General features: G+C 37.4%; 1 protein-coding gene and 1 long non-coding RNA gene across 2 annotated transcripts; one reads left to right on the forward strand and one right to left on the reverse strand.

The window, feature by feature from the left end:
• Nucleotides 1-12,053: 12,053 nt before the first annotated feature.
• LOC112165381 (F-box/FBD/LRR-repeat protein At1g78750) lies at nt 12,054-15,173 on the reverse strand. Its single transcript, XM_024301876.2, has 4 exons — nt 14,884-15,173; nt 13,353-14,256; nt 12,515-12,640; nt 12,054-12,439 (listed from the first exon to the last, which is right to left on the reverse strand). Exons 2-4 carry the CDS (start codon nt 14,247-14,249, stop codon nt 12,167-12,169), a joined length of 1,296 nt encoding a protein of 431 aa, XP_024157644.1. The 5' UTR covers nt 14,250-14,256; nt 14,884-15,173; the 3' UTR covers nt 12,054-12,166.
• Nucleotides 15,174-18,690: 3,517 nt separating this feature from the next.
• On the forward strand, nt 18,691-23,125 carry LOC112165383. The gene is made up of 4 exons (XR_002922825.2): nt 18,691-18,894; nt 19,433-19,581; nt 20,412-20,494; nt 22,857-23,125. It is a non-coding gene; the product is annotated as an uncharacterized LOC112165383 (long non-coding RNA).
• The last annotated feature ends 111 nt before the right edge of the window (nt 23,126-23,236 follow it).

Here is a 23,236-nt window from a genome sequence, read left to right on the forward strand (position 1 = left end):
GGATGACGCCGAATCTGATCTAGAGCAGATGAAGGATGATGCTGCCGATCTTGAAGGATGAAGGCTGATGTCAAGTTGGAGATAACACCCAAACAGATGGGGTTTTAAAACTATTCTCCTCTAATTAAGAGAAAATTGGAGAAAAACAAAGAGACAAAGTCCTTTTCGGATCTTTGCTCTGATACCAAGTTAAATATAACGAGATTTAGAGAATGAATTGTCTGATATTTTATTCATCTCACAGTGGAGGTATATAAAGAAGATTACAGGAATACAATAGGTAAGCACTAACTATGCAATAATTACTATATATTCTATTCCTAACGTTAAGCCATGACTCACGCTAACACTAATAGCCTAATGGTGCCATGACAACCATCATCACCTAAAAAACTAATGTCAGATGTTAAATCAAATTTGGCACCATTCTTACGGTGTCAAAATGTGATTATTCTAAATTAGAAAAAATATTTATAAATAATGCCAAATTTGGCACCCTTCTTATCCACCTACATGCCATGCAATGCTTACAATCAATAGAAAGCTAGTGGAACCAATTCTCAAATAACTCGAATAGTATACATTCATTGCAAAACTGGTTTACATCTAGTTTCATTGTTACCGAATAACTGGAAAGACATCAATAAATTCCTATAGGAAAGGAAACAAACAAAAAAAATGAAACAAATGTGTGTTATCCAGCAACCTTTGCACAATTGCTTGATCACACAACTCTTGCTGTTCCGATTTCCAATATCTGCCAAGAAAACAAAGGGTGCAATTAATACAGAGGTCATCTTCACCATGTGTACTTAACTGTTCTAAATATGAAGTTACTAACAATATGGTCATTAAAATTAACACAATTTGTTAACAAATCAAAGATACAAAATCAATTACTCCATCTAAACCCACAAATCATTCTACATCTAAGCAAAACTACACCTCCCAAATAGAATGATTGATTATAATAGTTAAGATACCCAAATATTAGATCAATTCCAATCCCTTCTCACTACAAAAATTAGAAATATCACAATCTCTTATGCTTTTCATTTGGCAATGCAATCTGATCTGATTAAATATAGCATATCATAACATGATGCTTTGTTATCATCGATATTCTTATATATTGCAATTTCCAACCCATATGATCAAGTGAAAAGTGAAGCAAAATATTTTACTTATACAAAATATGAGAATAAAGTTAACTACCTGTATTTAGAGGCATGTCAGCGACAACCCATATATTTATATACACATCAGAATATTATATGCATACCCTTATGCATGCTTAACAAAATAGTGCTTCAAACTTGCTGTTATTATTTCTACCTGACAAGAAAAAATATGTGCACAATATAAGCATGATAAGAGCTTGTTGATAAGTTCTCCTAGTTTAGTTATCATTAACCAACCTACAAAATGAGTCTATGGTCAGTAAAATTACCGCACTTGTTTGCAGGCCTAAAGGTAACTCATGACACCATCTAAGAATGCAACTCATTCTACATGTAAGCAACCCTACAAAAGCAAAACAGAAAAATATAGTTGAAACTTGTCCAGACGATAGCTCAAAATTAGCACCCTAATACTTTATTTACTAAAAAATACAAAAGATTCAAATCTTTTCCTTTAAGCAATAAGTATAAAGTAAGTTAAGAGTAACAATTAGTATATACTTAATTTGTGGCAAATTCTTATCTGATCAACCAAATACATATATAGCAAAACAATTATAACATACTGACTCTTTATCTCCAAAATTATTCATTAGGTAGCCATATGTATTAACATTCTCAATCCATACAATAAATTAAATGAGGAGTTCATACCTTAGTTTGGGAAACCTGAGACATGATACAATATCAGAATATTTTTGATGAAAAATCTTGTACAAACATGATGCCCAAGACCTGTTAAGTCAAAAAAGTAAACTCAAAGTTAAGAGTGGCTTGAACTAATTAAACAAACTAAACTGCAGAGACGAATTAAACTGAGCTATATTCTAGTTCTAATTTTGATTGACAAATACACATAGGACCTGAACCTGATATAGGTTGGGGAACAAATTAGGCTGATAGCATAGTAGAGGAGTAGAACAATATGATGTGTATATCTCATTAATAATTGCACTAACCCTTAAAGATAGGAACTTTTAGAAAAGAAAGTCACATCTCCTCAGAATGAGAAATAAATATTTTGATGGATGTGATTGATTCAAGGAGATTGTTCAGAGCGTATCACACCTGTAAAGAAATCCATCAGAAGTTGGAGAAAATTTGCGAGGGCAAATTCAAATGTCAAGAAGCAACAAAACCCACTGTGAATCTGTGATATAGCTTTCTGAGATAAAGCAAGCTAGCTATTAAATAAGAATGGAGCCACTACAAATTATAGAAATAACAAAAAATTAAATGGGGACAATACTTCAAAAATATATTTTTCTTAAAGAGAGTTCACGAATGATCTCAAAAATCAAATTTGGCAAGAACTGCTATATTGAGTAGCAACCGGGGCAGCTTTTATTTCAAGTGCCACTAATTTGAAAATTCAATTCCTTTAACAAACTTCTTTGCAAGGTGCACTGGATTGCCAAAGAAGTTTATGTGACAAAAAAGTACCCAAATGGAAGTTCATATCAAACCCATTTTCTTAGCAATAAAAGCATGCTGATTTATTGAAACTCCACATAGGAACTAACCCATCTTGCAAGTGAAGTGGCAACCATGATTGAAGTTGCAATAGAAAGGAAACATGAACAGTTTTACTCATGCAGTCACACATTACAATTTCAGGGCTTGCCCAGAAAAAAAAAAAAGTAAATAAATCTCAACATTTGCAGCTAAAGAATTCTACCATGAATTAAAAATAAAAATTACCTAAATAGAAGCAAGCTTGATTGTGCTTCCCTGACCGATCACCACTGTCAATCAGACTCAGGACCAGTAGCACCTGCCTGCGTGTGAGTTTGTCATTTCTCTAACTTAGAGTTTGAGGGGTATAATAGATCGTAGCCTCCGAATTTTTCATAGAGCGAGAGAGAGATGAGAAAGACCTACTCCCCTTTGCTCAATATATTAAAAGTCTCCAATCACACCTTAAAATGGCGATGGTGGGTTGTGGCCCAATTCTATATTACAACAAAATTATGGAGACCGTTGTTCGGTGACTGGGCCATGAAAACTCACCAATCCAAGGCAACGGTGGCATACTACTGAGAATGGAGACCAAAATTAAATAGTTGCCCAGATCGGTGCTCTATGGCCCATATTGTAGTAGTGACGGTCGACAAAAGTCTTGAATCGATCATAGCTATAGCATCCTTTCTTGACAGTAATAAAATCTTCTGTGTTATCGAAGTTTAAATTGGGAACCGAGGTCCATGTGTCCTTCCATCTGGTGGACAAAATGGTAGTCCTCACAGCATATTTAGTTTGAAGGAATGAAAGTATATGACAAATAAGTGCATCCGGTAATGCACCGATCCTATCTTTTGCAACTACTTGACGCTTTGACTTCAAAACCATTTATCCCTGTACATTTCAGTTACGAAAACAAAAATACAATAAGCTCTTCTTCTTTTTTTTGAAGGGGTTTGGAACCCAGCCTTACTAGGAGGCTCAGCCCCACGCCCGAATATTATTGATAATAGAAGGATGATTGTACACCGAGGGGGAAATATAACCTTCATCTCTAGTACTAGTACAAGAATCCTCATAGAGTACATCCTGAATAATGACAGGTGCCCCCTTTAACCAATACTCATCTAAAACAGATAAACTAGCAAGGTGCGTCAATCTATGGGTTACACCATTTGCTTCACGGTAAATGGACTGTAAATGAAAAGGTGAAAGAGCCTGTATATAGGCCTTACAATCCTCTACAATACTGCCAATCACTGAAAGATCCTCCATCTCACCATTAAGTGCAGTAACAACAGCACCACAATCAGTTTCAATGTCAACATTAGTCATGCCCTGATGTATAGCCAATAGAAGTCCTGCTCTCATAGCCTCAATCTCCATATGCAAAGCAGAACGTACAAGAGAAAAGGGACGTGCAATAGTAGCTAAAAACGTACCATTTTCATCTCTGATAACTACCCCAATGCCTCCTTGTCCTGTGTCCGTATGGAAAGCTCCATCTACATCCAGTTTCAGTCTCCCACTTAGAGGGTGCTGCCATTGGGTCTTAGGCCTTGGCTGTCTCTTTTTCTCTTTGCCAGTATGCACTTTCCGGTAATCTTCTAGATGCTTGAAATATTGAAATAAGTATTTAAGCTGTGTTTGGTCACTCATTAGATCGAAACCCTAGAAAATGAAAATGCATTCGAATTCAAGCATATCGTAATTCAATATTTCAATTGAAGAAATTCTAAAACAACTTACACAAAAAGTAATATCTCTTCATTTATTCTTTTATTGCATCTAGATTCTAGACATAAAATTTCTACTTTCTCGAGAAAGTATTCAAAAAACAATATTCGATTTAGAAGTATAAACAATAATTAAGTATCATGTTTTCCCAGAAATAAAGAACAAAATGCCAAGACTTAAATATTTGAAAGATAATCAACTAGTTTGTTAAGAAGAGATCGAGATACGTACCCGTAACAGCTTCTAGATGACCCAAGGAAAAACTGGTGCCGCACAGCCAGAGAAGAATGAAAGCTCTTCTAGCTAGCTAGATTCTTAGGAATTGGGTGGGAAAATCTAAGAAAATAAGAACCATAAGAACACTTGGAGCGACAACGTTTATGCATCGTTTGGTTCATTGAAGAGAAATCAATTCTCTTGTCTTTCTCATGGGGATGAGAAATTAAAATTCCTATCTGGTTTCCTTTCCTATGTTTGGTAAATCGGGGAAAGCATTCAAGAAAGAATATTTCATTTTCCTTCTAGTGTTTGGTTGTTACGCAGGAAATAAAAGCAAAAATATATCACTGTTTCAATAATACCCTTGTATTTTAAAATAAAAATAACATCATGGTAATTCAAAAGTACACCAATCTTGGAGATACAACATTTGAGCAGGGATAGTGTTGTCCAAAATTTTTGTAATAAATGCAGGGAAATGAGAAGGGTAAATCAATCTCATGAGGTCTGAAAGGAATAATCTTATTCCCCCCTATTTTCCCCCTATCACGAAAATTAGGGGTGGGCATAAATGACCGAAAGACCGAAAAACCTAGAGGAACCTATCGGAACCGGCCGGTTCGGGTCGGGTTTTAGACTGAAAATAGTTACTTTCGGGCCGGTTCTGTCCCAAACTCATTCTTGCCGGTCCAGTCCCGGTCCCTGACTTTTGCTGACCTTTTGGACCGAAGAACCCGAACTTCACTACACAAGTAATATATTTTTTTATCTTTTGTACTTATCTTCTCCCTCTTTTGACGTATCCTTCTACTTTTCACTCTTCTCAAGACTACTTATCACTATCATTCTTCTTTATTCTCTCTCCTCTGCGTCTTCTTTATTCTTTCTCCTTCTTCTTCTTTTTTTATATTTCTTTTATTCTTCTTTATTCTCTCTCCTCTACGTCTTCTTTCTTCTTTCTCCTTCTTCTTCTTTTTTTATATTTCTTTTATCATTCTTCTCTCTCCTTCTTCTTCTTTCTTTCACGATTCGCCTCCTCTCCTCTGCTTCTTTCTTCTTCTCTCTTCTTCAGTTCTTCTTCTTCCTTAGCCAGTCAACCCCAAGCCCCCAACTTTGCTCCTCCTCCAAAAACTAGAGATCAGCCAGTCCATTATTCCTCATTTCCTCTACCTCTCGCTCTTCAAGTTCAACTCCGGCGCCGTCATCGTGCTACTTCTCTTCGTCCTCCTCCGTTGCCGTCGCCACAGTCACCGCAAGTCGTGCACGACATCAGGAACTAAAAGAACCCACGACCTTTCTTCTCTTTTCCCAGCAATCCAAATCTCTTCTCACTTCGATTTTTCAAAGCCAAAAACCTTTCTGGCTTTCTTTTCTTATCAATCTTTTTTTTTTTTTTTCAAAGACGGGTTGGGCCCGAAAGCCCGAAAAAACTGGCCCGCTTGTCCCGGTCCGGGTTTAGCCCGGTCCCCATTCTCTGGAACTGCAAGCCCGGCCCAAAAAAAAATAGCCGGTCCCGGTCCCAGCAAATCCAGTGCCTGTCTGGGATCGTGCCCAGCCCTAACGAAAATACTTCCAAAACTTGTGCCTACCAAACAAAGGAAATGAATACCTGATTCCTCAAATCCTTGAACCAAACATGGCCTTATAGTTTATGAAGTGTGATTGCATAGTCTTAAACGTACCGTCTTTAAAAGTTTGAAGTGTGACCGCATGGTCTTAAACGTACCGTCTCTTACACGTATTAGTATTAGAAAAGAACTAATTAAATAGCCCATGGTTTGTGCCATAAGCCCAAATAAGTCCATTCCAAAAGGAAGTGATTTCATATTTCTCTATAGTCTTCTTCTCAAAAAAAAAAAAAAAAAAACACAAAAACAACCCTCTATAGTCTACGTTCAGCTGCTGACGAATCGAATCTAAATTAAGCACCAAATCCTGCTACTGATGGTATCGAACATTTCATCTTTTTTTGGTTAAGCAGTTTATGTTGGGTTGGTGAGGTAAACCAATAGGTGTCTCTTTTCTTTGGTCCAAAATATAGGTGTCTAATTGGTATCATTGTTTAGTGGATGAAACCAATTGATGACTAATTCTGTACTTATTCTGACTACACACTGTTGTATCAGAAATTCAGGATGCACGATTCACCTCCTACAAAAGGCAATGAAAAACAATGAATCAGAATTGAAATATAGATCAAACAAAAGGAAGGCACAAAGACGACCAGAATGAAAATCTGATATAATTTGGAGTTTTGGATTGGAAGAGTCTACTGGCCACTACAAAGGCATGAAGTAATGAAGCTAGAAGGAATTCACTACTAGAAATTTCCCCATTTCACACTGATCTAAATTAGTCCCCTTTGTCCCTATAACACCCTGACCCCGAAGCCTCGTCTCTCTCTTTCTACATCTATCCTCTATAGATGGTTGGTACGGAGTTGGGTAGCCATCAGGACCAAGATGGATGGTTCTCCCCTCCTGTGGACAAAGATCCCTTTGATCACCCCCGTAATATATGTGAGAGAGAGAGAGAGAGAGTCAGTAACTCCCCCATCCTTCCTGCCCTCTCCTCTTTTCCTCTCTATCTTTCTCTTTTTGCCTCCTCGAAGTCTCTCGACTCTTCCCCTTTCCTCCAGATTTGCTATGTGGTAGCAAGAAATATACTACCACGTGTAGGCTTAGAGACCTACACATATATAGTTATAAAGATATAATTCCTTTCACTTTCTTTGAATACACACTGAGTGCTCAATTTCCTGATTTACTACCAGTAACTAATGTATATTTCACTTATATTTGATTTGTTTTAGTGAACTTCTCAATACTGGGTATTACAAATTCCCCCCATTTAAAAATTTCGTCCTCGAAATTAAAAAAACCTCATTGCAAACAATTAATTTGTCAAGTTCAGGACTTAACCTGGCTATTAAAAAAAATTATCCTAAATTTTCAGCATTGTGCACTTGCACATCAACCGTCAATTGCATATTCAATACTCGGTTTCTCCCCCATTTCCCCAATACAAATTTTAAACACTCTGGACGTGTGAACCCGATGTGAAATTTTGCGTAGCACTCTGTGAGCTTTGGCAAGGTGGGGAAGAAAAGGGAAAAGATAATTAAAAAGTGACACTCTCTTTTATGATAGCTCATAGATTAATTCGGAACTCATACCAGACGAGTATCTTCTTGTTGGTACCAGCAATAATGTACCCAGGAAACTCCAGTATGCCATTATCAAGAACAGGTAACCTCATATTCATGAAATCGTTAGCTCATGCAAAATAGTGTAGATTCAGTTCTACTTTAGTTTTGCTGATGCCCTTCCAACCATCATCCCAAACTATAAGTGGCCACAAAAATATGCAATGAGTTTGCATTTACGATTATCTTCTCGTATCAAAATTCCACTCTTTCTTGGACAATTTCATTGTCCTAAATCACAAACAATTCGTTCATCCACATTCTAAAAAGAGAAAAATTCAGCCACCGTCCCCAAACTATGCTGCCAAGGCCAAATTGATACCCAAACTCTCAAAAATATCAATGTGATACCCAAAGACATATTTTGACATCAACGTGATACTTCCGTCAAAAATTTCTAACGGCGCCGTCTGTTTGTTGACTTGTCAAGCACGTGGGCCCCAAAATAAAGTGAAATGACCAATTTACCCTCTTTTTTTTTTTTTTCTATTAATTCATTTTTTTTTCTTTTCATTTTTTTTTTCCTTCTTCTTCTAGGATTTTGTTCTAGTCAAACCACAGCAAGCTCCGCCACCACATTTCCTGGGCTATGGTCTCTACGGCGACAAGTCCACCGAGCTGCCTCCCTCTACCAAGAGTCCAAGACACAACCACAACCAATGCTATACCATACTCAACCACCCCCACCAATAGTGAACATTACACCACCATCGCCACCAACGGTGAACCATACACCACCACCACAAGAACTACCACCAACAACGAAAACAACATTCCATACACACACTATAATTCCAACAAGAACAGCAACTACTACAACAACTACGAGACCAACCAAAACAGGATGAGTGACACAAGATTTACAGTAGAGAGGCTACAACACTCCCACCACCACCCCAACCACCCAAAACAGCAACAGCTACTACAACATTGAGAGGCAAGGCATGAACGACACAAGGTTCTTGGAGAATGGTAGAACAACTACAATCAGAACCAATACAAGAACTCGTTTGCAACCTGCACCAAATTCTCCACCCTCATTCGCAACGTCTGCTGGACGACCAAGGGTCACAACGTCTTCCTCTCTGATCTCATCTTCGCCGCCTCCTCCGATCCCCCCGACGGCTGGTGACTCTCTCCCAAGAAATCAAAGAAAAATGGCTTCGGCTTCTTCTTCAACTTCACTCTCCTCCTCTCTCTCCTCTCCTTCTCCTCCTCCCAAACCATCACCAACGCCTCCAAGATCCTCTAAAATTCCTGCTACAAATCCATGTCCCATCAATCTTCTCAAGCGGCCCAACCACTTTGTACCCAATACCTGCCGCCTCCGCCTCTATCTCCTCCGCGGTGTACTCCTTTTTCAACCCACCACCTTTCGATAAACTCCCATCGTCACTATAATACCCAATTTCATCGTTGTCGCCGACGCCATCTTCTTCACTGTCGCCGATCATCTTCAGCACCAGCAGGTTCGATTGGGAGATTCAGCCCCAAGAATCTCGGCTACTTGGCGCCGGGAAACCCTTACCTTTGGCGGTCGAGATCATCTGGCAAAACCCAGCAAAATGAAAGACTATTGGGAGGCGGTGTTGGGAAGAAGAAGAAGAAGAAGAATCAGAGGGGAGGGGGGAGAAAGCAATCTATTCATGTATTTTTTTTTTTTTAATTTTTTAGTAGTGAAAGACTATTATGCCCTTGATAAAAATACCACATCTCTGACACGTGCTTGCCACGTCAGCAAACAAATGACACCGTCAGAGATTTTGAACGGAGATATCACGTTGATGTCAAAATATATCTTTGGGTATCACATTGATACTTTTGAGAGTTTGGGTATCAACTTAGCATTGGCAGCATAGTTTGAGGACGGTGACTAAATTTTTCTCTTCTAAAAATGCTTAAATCAGATAAGCAACATTCCACAACTTGACATTTGTAACATTCACTTCACCAAGTTACAAATTACTGGCAGTGACTAGGCCATCTGCATTTTCTAAATAATAACTTGATTGACAAGCTGCCTCGATATCAATGTATTCAAGCTTTGAGGCATTAATAGAAAAATTGCAGTTCCCATCAAGATCATGCACACCTATTCTCAACTTCTTCAATTCAGGCGCAAATACGTTGATATCACAAACAGCGCCAAACTCAATTGATCCAAATATAGCCAACTCTTCAAGCATAGGGCAGCGAGTAGACAAAATATTCAGTGAGTCCGGATCCGGATAATCAAATTCAACATGGAGGAACTTAAGGTTTGGAAAACACCCTGGAAGAGGAGGAGGCTACTTAATGGTCCTAAGATTTGAATACAATTTAAAAACCTTCAGAGTTTTACACATGAAATGGCTCTGGGGGAACTGAAAATCCTCTTCTTGACAAGGGAGACAAAGATCAATTTCAACAACATTACGCCAAACGGCTGTGCAAATCCAATCATTGATACGAGAAAAATCTTCAGAATACAATATTTTAAGACCAAGCTTTTTAATGTCGGATGAATCACAGTATAGAAAAACACGATCAACAAACGTTGTAAAAGTACTCTTGCCATTGGGACCTATCGGGACAGCAAATGAATCTTTTACGTCATCAAAGTCTAGATTGGGAAGAGAAGTCGACATGTTCCTCCATCTTACAGACAAAATGCTGGTCCTCACAGCACATGGTGTTGGCAGGAAAGAGAGAATGTGAGAAAGAAGTGCGTCTGGTAATACACTTATCCTATCTCTCATTCCTGCTCGAGGTTTTGACATTGAAACCATTTCTACCTTGATGCTTCAAACCTCAATATCTGTGCATGCATTTCAATGAAAAAAAAGAAAGAAAAAAAAGAAGAAAGAACAATCAGAATAAAATCTCCTTATATAAGGCTCTGTTTCGATAACTACTTGGTAAGGATATAAATGAAAGAAAGAGAGATACCTGCTAAGATCTAGCTTCTGAGTTGGTCCAGGAAACTAAGGAGCCTTGCTAATCAACGAGAGCATTACACCATGTCCGCAACTCTGCAAGAGTGAACTTTCAAGGGCACTGTCCACAAATTACACGAGTATTTTCTTTTATAAATAAAAGCAAATTGCACGGAAGCCAGAAAGACGATTGCATAATTAGTTTGTATCTGTGAATTGTGCCTAGCTAATAACGAAGGGACGCTCTAGCTGAAACCATACAATGAACCTAATACGAGTCAAGCTTAAGGGTCTGTTCAGCTGATTATAATTACTTGTTTACTAAATGCCATTTATGACCAAAATTGGACCTTTCCAAGCCTCTATAATTTTCTGGGTTACCATTTATGATTTCAATAAGCCATATTTAACCATGTGTATGCACTTTCATTTCAGTTATTTCTGTAAAATCTATAATCGGTAGGAGCATTCCATCATCTCAGCGACTCTATAATGAAAACTGAGTGACCTTCTAGGACTTTGAGAATTTGAACAGAGTATTTACTTTATAACTAAAAGCGGATAGTGCACAGAAGCCAAACAGACAATTGTTGGGTGTATTAAAATCTGGGTTTAGTAGATTGAGAAACCATTTATTCAGTTTACATTCTGATTTAGAGTGTAAAAAGAAAAAAAATGAAATTCTTGAACTTTTATGTGTCTTCAAGCAGAGGAAATACTGAAAGAAAAAAAAAATTACTGAATTTAATTGGCATTCCCTATCTTTGATTCTTGCTCGCGGGTTTGAAATCGAACCCATTTCTAGCAAACCCAAATTACCAGAATTGTTAACGATTAACACAGTAGTAAAATGGAAATCACTATTTTAACTTGGATTCCATGGTTAATAATAAATGTAGTGTATGTAGAATGCGATATTTGGAGCTGGTGTATGTAATTGTAGCATATATATACCTTATAATCGGATATCAGGCGTGCAAGGATTTCTCAACTATTGACTGCCGGAACGGTCCAATCAACTCGGAAACCCTAAACCCCTAAATTACAATGCCAGTGAAGAAGAAGACGGCAGCGTTTCAACACATTTGAACTTGGGCTGTGACTACAGTAATTAGTATTTACCCAAAAAAATCTAAACGCACATTCAGCCGTCGTTTTGGGTTTGGGACGACCTTTTTTTTTCTTCCCACTTCTTCATATACAAGGTCCTATTTGTTCATGTTCATTTTGCCCGATAATGAAGCACCTTCAATTGCATCAAAGTTATCAAAATGTGGCAGACAACAAGCCTAGATCAAACATAATGCGATAGAAATTGGAGATGGACTGCGGATGGACTCAACTTTTATCCCCAAAGAGGATATTTTTTACAACTTTTCTAGAAAAATCCTTCCAAAATCTTGAATTACAGTTGAACATAGAATCCTGTTAAAACCAAGAAGGGCATCCTAGTTATATATTTCAACTTGACAAGTCTTTGAACCCCGTTCGAACATTAAAAATTCTTTGTACAATGCCTTCTCTTCTGCATTCGGAAGACCTTCTGAAATGGTAAAAATCATCTTATTCAAAACTTCACTGTACTTTAGCAAATACTGAGCTACTCTCATATTATCCTGACTTCCCCTGAAGCTTGCTATGGTAATAGTCTTGAGATGTGACAACATACAAACAGGCACAAACTCTAGAGGAGTAAAGTCCTCATGCTTGAATCCGCAATCCTGACAATTAATAAAAAATAAATGAAAATCCTCAAAAGCTGCATGCCGGTAATAAGAAGTGAAAATACACCTTACATGTTTGATAACAAGATGTTCTAGATTCGGTGATCTCTTGAGAAACTCTATTAGATATCGCCAACAGGTAGAACCACCAAGAATCAGTTCCAAATGGTTCAGATTATCAAAAGCAGGTACACCACCCTTCATCAAAAGAAGTATTGATTAAATAGAAAATCATGAAGACACTGATAATTGTTCATGCATAATTCTACTGCAAACTGTGAAACACCCGAGATGAAAAAGATACAAGAAATGCAATCAATACTAATGGTAAAAGGAAAGAAAAACCAGAACCATCGGCAAGAAAGAAGAATGAAAAGTGGAGGTACGAAGGGATGTGTTGCACAAGTCCCTCAATACCGGTTTCGCACATAAAGGGGGTAATGGCAGATAAGGATTTTCTTACAAAAATGGAGCTATTTATTTTAGTGTTTCCTTCCCAAAAAAACAAAAAGAAGAAGAAGAAGAAGAAGAAGGAAAGAACAATCAATGTATCGTTTAACTTCTATGATTTCAATCTGTCCAACATCAAAGGCATTTAAAACTTAGGACCTACATGCATGCTTCAACCTTCGCACTTATTCAATAGAATCACTGCCAAACAGAAAGTCTAATGTCCTGCACTAGACACACTACACTAGCTATGAAGAAAATGAACCGACATGTATGTACGTAGATATGTGGTATATCTCACAAAATTGTTACTGAATCTCAGTGTATTAGAAGCTGTGCAAAGAAGAATCTACCAAACAGGAGATCGCGCGCCTATCTTTCAATCTAATCTTGAATTAGTAGTTTCTATAATCTTGTCTAACATATATAGTGTAAAAGAGTAAGTTGCAGACATGCTTACCTCCAAATTACGAGTTGAAAGAGACAACTGTTTGACATTGGAGATGGCTTCCAGAAGTCCATTTGTACTGTCAAAATGTATACAACAGCTAGAAAGATTGATATTGGCTTTGAAGAGGGATTTTGCATTGATCTCAAATGAAAACACTGACGAATCACCCGCAGGGAGGTTAAAGACTTCTAGTTTTGGAGCATTAATATAAAAATTATACTTCTCATCATCAAAACTGTCAATGTCCAATCCTATTGTTAATCTTTTCAGTTCAGGTGCAGAGATTTTGAAATCCAAAACATCACAACACTCCCCAAGAGATCCTTCAATTCTCAAATCCTCGAGCACAGGACAGTAAGCGAAAATCTGTTCTAATGACGAGTTATCAAGGTCAGGATAACGAACTAGAACTTCGAGTACCTTGAGACTTGGGAAACACCCAGATTTTGGAGGATTTGCAATAAAATTTGACTTCAGGCTCAACACCTCTAGTGTTTTGCAAGTGAAAAGACTTCGAGGCAATTCAAAAGTCTTATAGTCTGGATATAAATTGACAGAAAGATCAAGTTCAACAACATTCCGCCTAATGGCTGTACATATCCAACTTTCAATACGACAGAAATTTTCCTCCTTGGGTTCGTCGAAGTCAAGACAGAATTTTTTGATGTCTGAGGAGTCGCGAAAGAAAAGAACACGATCCACAAACGTCATGAAAGCATCATCATCAATGAAATAATCATTGCAAAAGCATAAGTTGGGAAGAGAGGTCCATAGGTTGTTCCATCTCGGGGACAAAACGGTGGTCCTCACAGCATATCGTATATCAAGGCAGGAAAGAACCTTACAAAGAACTTCATCAGGTAATGCACTAATCCTATCTTTAACTCTTGCTTTACTCTTTGACATTGAAACCCTGATTCAAAAATACAACACCATTCATTTAGTTGGTACTTAGTTACATAGAAACTTAATCGAAGTCCACATGAAACTTTATAAACCTCTGTCTCATGAAAAACGTAAAAACAAAGATAAAAAGGTTGAAATTCTTTACTGACTCTCACTCCTTTTGGTTACACATGCATGAAACTAAAGCTATATGAATCAGAATCAGGTCAATCCTGGAATGCCAATTTGCCTTAGCGGAATTCTATCTAACAGATTATACTTTCCAGAAAAGTTTTCGCAGGAAACTTACACAACCATGCTGAAAACGTTAAACAGAGTTTTTAAGGGTTCACCATATTCACTACAGACATAGAAATAAAAGTGAACATATACATTTTTCTGTAGAAGAGAACACAGAGCCAAAGACTTGAACTTTGAATTTTGAATTCCTTCTTTTAATTTCTTTAACTCTTACTTGACTCTTTGACATTGAAACCCTGATCCAAAATACAAAACCATTCATTTATATCTGACTTAGTTACACAGAAACTGAATCAAAGCCCCACTTGAAATGAAACATACAAAACAAAGAAAAAAAGTTGAATTCTTTACTGACTCTCACTTTTTTCGGTAAGAAAACAGATTGAGGTTTTACCTTCCAAAATCTGGAGACGACGCTGCTCTATCAACTGTATGATGAGGATGATTGATGCCTGAACCGTTCAATGATAGTAAAGAGGGAAGGAGGCGAAGACAATCAGAAATAGAGGTCCTCTCTCGAGTTTCTGATGAGAACGATGATACTCCTCATAGATAGAAGGAGGAGAAATAGAGGGCCCTCTCTCCCCATTTGTTCCGATGAGGATGAATGACGGCGAAGAGAGGAGGAGGAGGAGGAGGATGCTGTCTCCCTCGCCCCGATGAAGATAAAAACATGGAAAAAACTGGTCAGCAAGTGCAGCCCATGATTCCCTAATAACCAATTACAACTTTACACATAGGATACGATACCTTTTGTCTCTTCCTCTAAGTTCCCCATTACTTTTTTTGAAGTTAGCTGTTAGTAAATTCCCTATTACTTTCATGTTTTACTTACAGAAAAAAAGAAAATTGATAGAGCGTAGTGCATTCATATTACTGAATTTGTTTATTCATTACATGTTACAACTATAAACCTATCTTCCATACTCGAAGGTAAACAGTTAATTCATCAAAATTTATAATTACACATTTAGATCGTATTTTGTCCATATTAGATTTACTTGCCAATTGTCAAAAATTTAGTAAAGAGTTAGCAGAAGAGTAAGAAAATTTGAGAAAAGCAAAAGACTACCGAGCTAGACTCAGTAGAAAAACTCCAGAACACTGGGATAAAATTTTTCTAGTACAAAAAAACATTTATAGAATTGAGAAAAATAGCTTCCTCACTAGCTTCCCAAACTCAATTATGAGTAACTAAGTGAAGCTCTAGGTTTTTAGTTTGCATCTATGTTTGCATAAATAAATTCTATTGTGGGCCAAGTACACTGTCACAAAAAATTGTTTGTTTTAAAATTTCTGCTAAAATATCTGTTTATCCTATCATTTATCAAGCCAATAATACTTTCTAATCTTAGAACAGTAGTGATTCAGCCCTGTTAAGTAATCGTTTAGACAAGATGTCGTTAGGTGAATTTGTGGCATGTTGAAGACTAGATCTTTGCTTTAGAAAGTCATTTTTTGCTTGATATTTGAAAAAGAAAAAAGTAGAAGAACAAGAAGAGACACGTGTAAGTTTCCTAGAGGTTTATCCCAAAATCTGGTCAAGAGGTGCTAACCACACCTGGTCAGCCAAGTACTATCCTAAAAACATAAGGTTAACTGGTTCAATGTAATTTTTGGAAAAGAACAAGGATGGAATCGGTAATTTGAGAGAGCTCTTAACTAAGTAATGTGGATCATTAAAATGGGTACTTCCTAGACAACTAAACGTGAGACTCATTTTTCGATTACGTTACGGCAAATCAACGGTTATATATTTATGTATTTATGAGTAGATCAGTTCTGAAAAATTTCATCTGAATTGCTAATCTTTTTCTTTTAGAAGAGAAGAAAATTGCATTATACAATTGAGATAGTTACAACAGATATAAGTACGTGAGAAAAACCATTGTGGTTCTTCCTCTACCAAAACTTGAAATACAAGAAACAAAAGCGCGATGCTAACTAAAATATGCACTTCTTGAATACATTTTCTAGAGGTAATATGTACATATAACTAGGGTTGGATTCGGTACTAAACCGACCCAGTTTTTCCCAAACCGCTGCCGAACGGACCTCCGTCGGTATTAGGATTTTCAAACCACCACCGATCCAATATAGTCAGTCTACTGACTGTCGGCAAGCCTAATTTTTGGTTGGTCTTGTTCGGTTTTGGGTAGATTTTCCGAGAGAGATTCACTGATGTTGGAGATGAAGATGATCTGATGATGTTGATTCGATAATGGAATATGTTGTAATTAGAAGATCTAGTGATGGAATTTATTGTAACTAGATGATCTGATGTTGATCTGTGTTGATTTGGTGGGGACTGGGAGGAAGAAAAAAGAAAACAAGATGAGAGGAAGATCAGATGCACCAGAACTAAACGCAAAAGGAGAAGAAGAAGAAAGGTCGAAGCCCAGAAAAGAGAGAGAGAGAGAGAGAGAGAGAGAGAGAGAGAGAGAGAGAGAGAGAGAGAGAGAGAGAGAGAGAGAGAGAGAGAGAGAGAGAGAGAGAGGGAAAAGATTATGTTTTCTTTAATCTATTACCAAAGAATGTACAAATATAAAGTTTGTACACATTATATTGAGAGCAGCTTGTGCTCCAGTGGTGGGGAGTTGAGCTGTTGTGAAAGAGGTGCGCGGTTCGAATCTTACCTCTATCAAGGTTTTATACATTTTGTAATTTATATAATTATTCGGTATGAGGTATTGTATATGGTTGGCACGGTATACCAACAGAATGCAATATCTCATACTGTAGCCGAGTCAAAGACGAGCCATCGGTCTCAATCGAGCCGAATTGTCGATAAGCAGAGATTTTGGCCCAACTCAGTTCAGGTCGGTTCGAAACTCGGCCGTTTAAGCCCATTTGGCCCAAAATGCAGTCCTACATATAACTGTGAAGAAGAAGCGAAAATAAGGTCCTCACTTTCTCTATCAATGCACTTTCTACTAAACAAAATAGGTTTAACACTACATAACATTATAACTCATGCGAAGAAGAAGCGAAAATAAGGTCCTCACTTTCTCTATCAATGCACTTTCTACTAAACAAAATAGGTTTAACACTACGTAACATTATAACTCACACTGAGCATCCATCTCTAATTCAATTCTTCACCAGTTGAACTCTAACGAACAAAAAAACATGCTCAAAAACAAAATAGGTATAACACTATATAACATTATAACTCACACTGAGCATCCATCTCTAATTCAATTCTTCATGAGTTGAACTCCAACGAACAAAAAAACATGCCCAAAAAGTTCCACAGTCCGCCAAACACTTTAGTATCTCCGATATATCATTCTCATCAATGAGTCCATTTGAAGAGGTCTTGAAAGGGCACCCAACTAGTACCAACAATAATATATCTATAATTTTAAGTTCAAACACTTTAGTATCTCTGATATATCATTCCCATCAATGAGTCCATTTAAAGAGGTCTTGAAAGGGCACCCAACTAGTGCCAGCAATAATATATCTATAATAATAGTGACTAAATTACTTTTTGTTAAGGTTTCAAACTTAGACGCACATTTAGCCGTCGTTTTGGATCGGGGACCACTTTTTTTTTTTTAACTTCCCACATCTATATATACTAATGTCCTATTTGTTCAACTTCATTTGCCCGATAGTAATAATACAACCTTGAGCTCCATTCAGGGTCATCCGATAAAATTGGAATGATCTAGAGAATATTGCATGCTGTGCAAGGGTGACTTTCGATTTAGTAGTACAGCCTCGGGAAATCTTCTCTCCAAGCGCCCTCTACTCGAAAACTTCAAAAACAGGTGTTGAATCCCCTCATTTCTTCAAGGGGAGTGAAATTTGCACTCCCCTTTTTCAAACCACACTCTCATTTTTATTACACAACAACAAAATCAGTTTTTCACGGCACACATTTTACGGCGCACACTAAGTGTGAGCTTAGTGTGTGCCGTTAAAGACAGTCATTTACAACGCATTCAAATTTGTTTTTAGGTCAGAATGTGTTTATTTAGGTCATTCACGGCGTGCATCTCATGTGTGTCGTAAATTTAGTTATCTATTAACAGCGTGTATAAATATGTGTGCCGTAAATGAGATTTTTGCTAGTCTTGTAAATGAGATTTTTTTTTTTTTAATAAAAGTATACTAAATTTTTTTTATTGAAAAAAGAAAAGAAAAACGTTTTGATTTGAAACCCTCAGCTCATTTACTATATAATTATATTCCTTCTCTGAAGATTTGAGCTAATCTCTGAAAATTTCCAACTGTTGATTTCGGAGCAAAGTCCCCAAAATCCTCCGCATTGCAATCGATTTGGAGCCGACCATCCCTCGTTTCGCTCCATTTGGGGCAACGGTTTGCCTCCGGTAGAAGTTTCCGTTCACCTCCGATTTGGGGCACTGGTCACTCTTTCGCGCCATTTGGAGCACCGGTTTTACTCTCTCTCTCTCTCTCTCTCTCTCTCTCTCTCTCGCGTTTTTACTTCTCTGCATCTTCGATTTCCTTCTTTAAATTCTCACTAGCTCTTCTCTCCTGCATTTGATTGATTCACCTTTTCGTTTCACCTTTTCTTGTTGATTTTGCGTTTCGATTAGGGTTTGCGTGTGTGGAATGATTGGTAGAACTAAGTGAGAGCCAATTTATCGCTTCGGGTTTCAGTTTTCGGTTTCAGTTTTGCAGTTAATTGAGGAAATTTAATCTGAAAATTTATTTTCAAGTTGAAATTGATTTTGAGTGTGATGAAATTCATATTTGTGGTTATGTATTAAGAGTTCGGGAGTAGTTAGTTCATCAATGGTTAGAGTTTTGGACGAAGGTTCATGTATGTTGAAGATCATAAACCAAATGTTGGGTTTTAGCCTGATATTTTGGAGTTACATGGTTTTGCATTGTGAATTCTTAGAGTAACTATAAGCTTTTCGCCAAATTATTAGTTGATGTAACGAGCTTGTAATGGATGTGTGTTTCAGATTGAATGATTACAACAGTTCTTTAAAGGCACTAAAGAGTCGTCGAGATTCCTTGTATCTTCTGCCTCCCTTGGAAGGACTTTGGTTGCTCTTTCTTTTCTGCTGTTTCACTTCTTGTACATTGCACTGCAGTGGAATAGTATATTGAGGTAGAATCCTATGTGTTGAGTATATAAAATATGTCTTCCACAAGATACTATCAATTAATCTGTAATATAAAAGTTTGCAAATGGCTGTGGAATCTGACATGATTTGATAGTGTTTCAATGAGGTGTTAATTTTGATTGAAATTGACAGTGTTTCGCTGAGGAATATGGTTAGCACCATGAAATTATTACAATAGTGTTTATACATTCATTTTCATTTAATTGCTTTATCTTGAATGAATCTTTGATGACCAAGTATAGTAGTCTATGGTTATCGTTTTGGATTCAACACTCAACTATTTTGTAATTGGTTACTTTCATTTGCTGTTTAATCTTAGTAGCAGAGATGGTGGACTTGATCTTTCTGTAATTTGGTAAATTTGCTTTGTTTGTTAGCTATTGAAATTTTGAATTAGGCGATACCATGATGAACCCTAATCATATGCTTTGCAATTCTGCTTTAATTTAGTATGATTTGCTTGTGAAATACCAGTCAGCTAGTACAGTCCGATCTGTGTTAAGTTCTCGGCTAGATGATTGAAGCTATGATTAAATAAGGTTATGGATTTAATCACTGTTGGGGGAGTAAGCATTTCTATTAAACATTATGAAACATAGTTGGATGGAAATGTTTGCGGCATCTACTTGGAAATTTTTTACCCAGCAATGCTTCGAAACATAGTTTGAAATTTAGTAATAGTCGGTGCCTTGGGTGAATTTTTATTAGTTCATTGTCCATGACTTTATCATGTATATGTATGTATATAATTGCGAGTTCTATTTCTAGAAACCATATGGTGAGCTAATATTGGGATTTGCTTACATTGAAACAGGCAACATCTGGAACTGGTTCAATTTTGCTCAAATTTGAAAGTTGGTTTTGGGCTCGTTTGATGCAACATCTCTCTGTTCTCAGGTACTCCATTACTCATCTAGCTCTATTATTTCTGTTGAATTTCTTTCTTCTCAGTTTTGTTCTTGAGTTCTTCACTTGCTTCATGCTTGAAATTATAACAATTGGAATGAAAGAAAAACTAGAAATCAGATATCATGGTTGGAATTTGAAATTTTATTTGGCATACAAGATTAAGTTCCTCTGTTTCTGTTTTTTTTTTTTTTTTTTGTTGTTTTTTAAAGGATTAAATTCTGTTTACTACCCTGTACTTTCAAGGGTTCGTCAATTCAGTCCCTGCACTTTTAATTTAATCAGAAAAGTCCTTGCACTCTCCAATTTCATCAAATCGATCCATTCCGTCACTATTCCGTCAATTTTCTTTGTTAAGGTGCTGACGTGGCACTTTTTCACAGGGAAATTCCCAAAATACCCCTACAAGTATAAACACAAACTCTCCTTCTTCTTCCAACTCTTCTCCTTTGAGCTCACTTCCTCTTCTGACAAACCCTCTCTGCCACCCTCAGACCCAAGTCCCTCAAATCCCCCTCTCTGGATTCCTCACTTCCCTCCAAGCCCACCTCCCAATTAATTTCACAGTAAACATACTGAGACCAAGATAACAATATCACCTTCCAGCACAACAAGTTTTGCCTTTAATCAATTTGTTCTAACCTCTTTGCTATACAGAGTTCAAAGTCTAATTAACAAACTTGACCCGAACTCAAAGTTCAAATGTAAATCACCCACTTCAGTAGCAAAATTCAAGATTTCACTGCCAAGAACAATCATAACATATTTAGAATTCCAAAGCCAATTCAATGTAATTACATATCAGTCCGTACTCAATTTTCCAATCAGTTTCCATCCAACCAAACTTTCAACAAGAAATCTCTTGAAGAACAGTTTCATTCCAAGAACTTAGATTTACCTTTGACAATCAATTTGAATATCAATTCCTGTTCTGTGACTAAGCCAGCACCATAATCGAACCAAAAATCCGGAGATGCCGCCGTGAATAGTAACCTCGGAGGAGACCAACAATACCCAACTCCTCATTTCAGCAACTCTTCTCTTCTTCTTCTCCTTCTTCCAACTCTTCTCCTTCTTCACCTCCTTACTTCCTCTTCCAACAAATCCTCTCTGCCACCCTCAGACCTAATTCCCTCAAATCCTCCTCTCCGGATTTCTCACTTCCCTCCAAGCCCAACTCCTCATTTCGGCAACTCTTCTCCAAACCTCATCACACCCATCATCAACACACAATTACAATGAACCCAGAACCTTGTGAATCGGATTCTCCAACTTCGTCCGGTCCAACAACGCCAAACCCAAAACGGAGTCGGCGACAGAGTGCTCTAAGGTGGAGCAGCTCTCTGGAGCTCAGATTCGAACCCAAAATCGAGGCCAAGAAAGAAGATGATCCAATCCAGGGAGAAGCTGATCCGATCTAGGGAGAAGACAACGAACGAGCTCCGATGGGCTTGGGGATGTTCTTCGGTGGCGGCTGAGCGAAGACGACGTCGGCGGCGGTGGTGTTGTCAATGGCGGATTAGAAAAGGGCGCGGGAGGCTAAGTTGGAGAAATGAGTTTTGGAGAGAGAGGCGGTGGGCTTGTTCTGATTTGGGTGGTTACTAAGGGTGAGGGAAGGACGGAGAAGAAGTGGGAGAGAGAGGTAGAGAGAGGTGCTTCTGCAGGAAGAGGCTTTGAGTAAGGGTATTTTGGGAATTTCCCTGTGAAAAAGTGCCACGTCAGCACCTTAACAGAGAAAATTGACGGAATAGTGACGGAATGGATCGATTTGATGAAATTGGAGAGTGCGAGGATTTTTCTGATTAAATTAAAAGTGCAGGGACTGAATTGAGGAACCCTTGAAAGTACAGGGTAGTAAACAGAATTTAATCCTTTTTTAAATTCTGTTTTGCTAGTGAGATATGAGCTTTCTTGTCATGATTTGGTGCTAAACAATTCTGTGGACTCCTGCAGTATCTTACTTTACTTGAATAGTTCTGCAGTCTGCTGAACATTTCTTGGTAATTAAGGAATGCATGCCTCATTTTGGAATGTCTAGGATGGCTGAGAAGTTAATATAAGTGAGAATCACTTGGATGAGAATTAACTAGGTTATGACATTGCATGGATGCTAGGGTTTGTAGGTTTTGATTCTATAGTTCAAGAATGCGTTGTCCAAATGATTTTTTTGAAATTTGAGATGCTTGTTTGTTTTTGTTTGATTTTTTGTTTGTTCAAAGACCTTGAAAGTATTCTAGTGTGCCATGAACTTTTATGCATGAATGTAGTAGGAGTTATTTACTTGGCAGCTTGCTTATCAATGGTACTCATGTAAGCATTTTTTTTGTTTGGTTCTTTTGCCCGTGTGTGTAAGTTGCTTCTGTAGAAAATGACCCAGGTGGTGGAAGTGAGGTTGAAACATCAGGACCTGTACCCTCCTCCTTAAGCAAGGTTTTTCTTCCATGCTCAAACCTTGAGGTTGTGAATAGAGCATTACAGAGCAAGGATGATCTAGCTAGCATGTTTTATTTGAAAACCAGTTTAATTATACTATGATTTTGTAATATGAAATTATATAATTGATAAAATTTACTATATGAATGCTTTTGTTTACTGTGCTTGAATGAAAGGGTTTAATTGAAAGTACTGCCTATTAGAAAAGTGAATGATGACATCTTTTACAACATGCATAATGGTCTTTTACGACACTTAAAATGATCTTTTACTGCACACAATCAAAGTTGTAAAACATCT

This window comes from Rosa chinensis, chromosome 5 (genome assembly GCF_002994745.2).
Source record: "Rosa chinensis cultivar Old Blush chromosome 5, RchiOBHm-V2, whole genome shotgun sequence".
In the NCBI taxonomy this organism is placed as follows: domain Eukaryota; kingdom Viridiplantae; phylum Streptophyta; class Magnoliopsida; order Rosales; family Rosaceae; genus Rosa; species Rosa chinensis.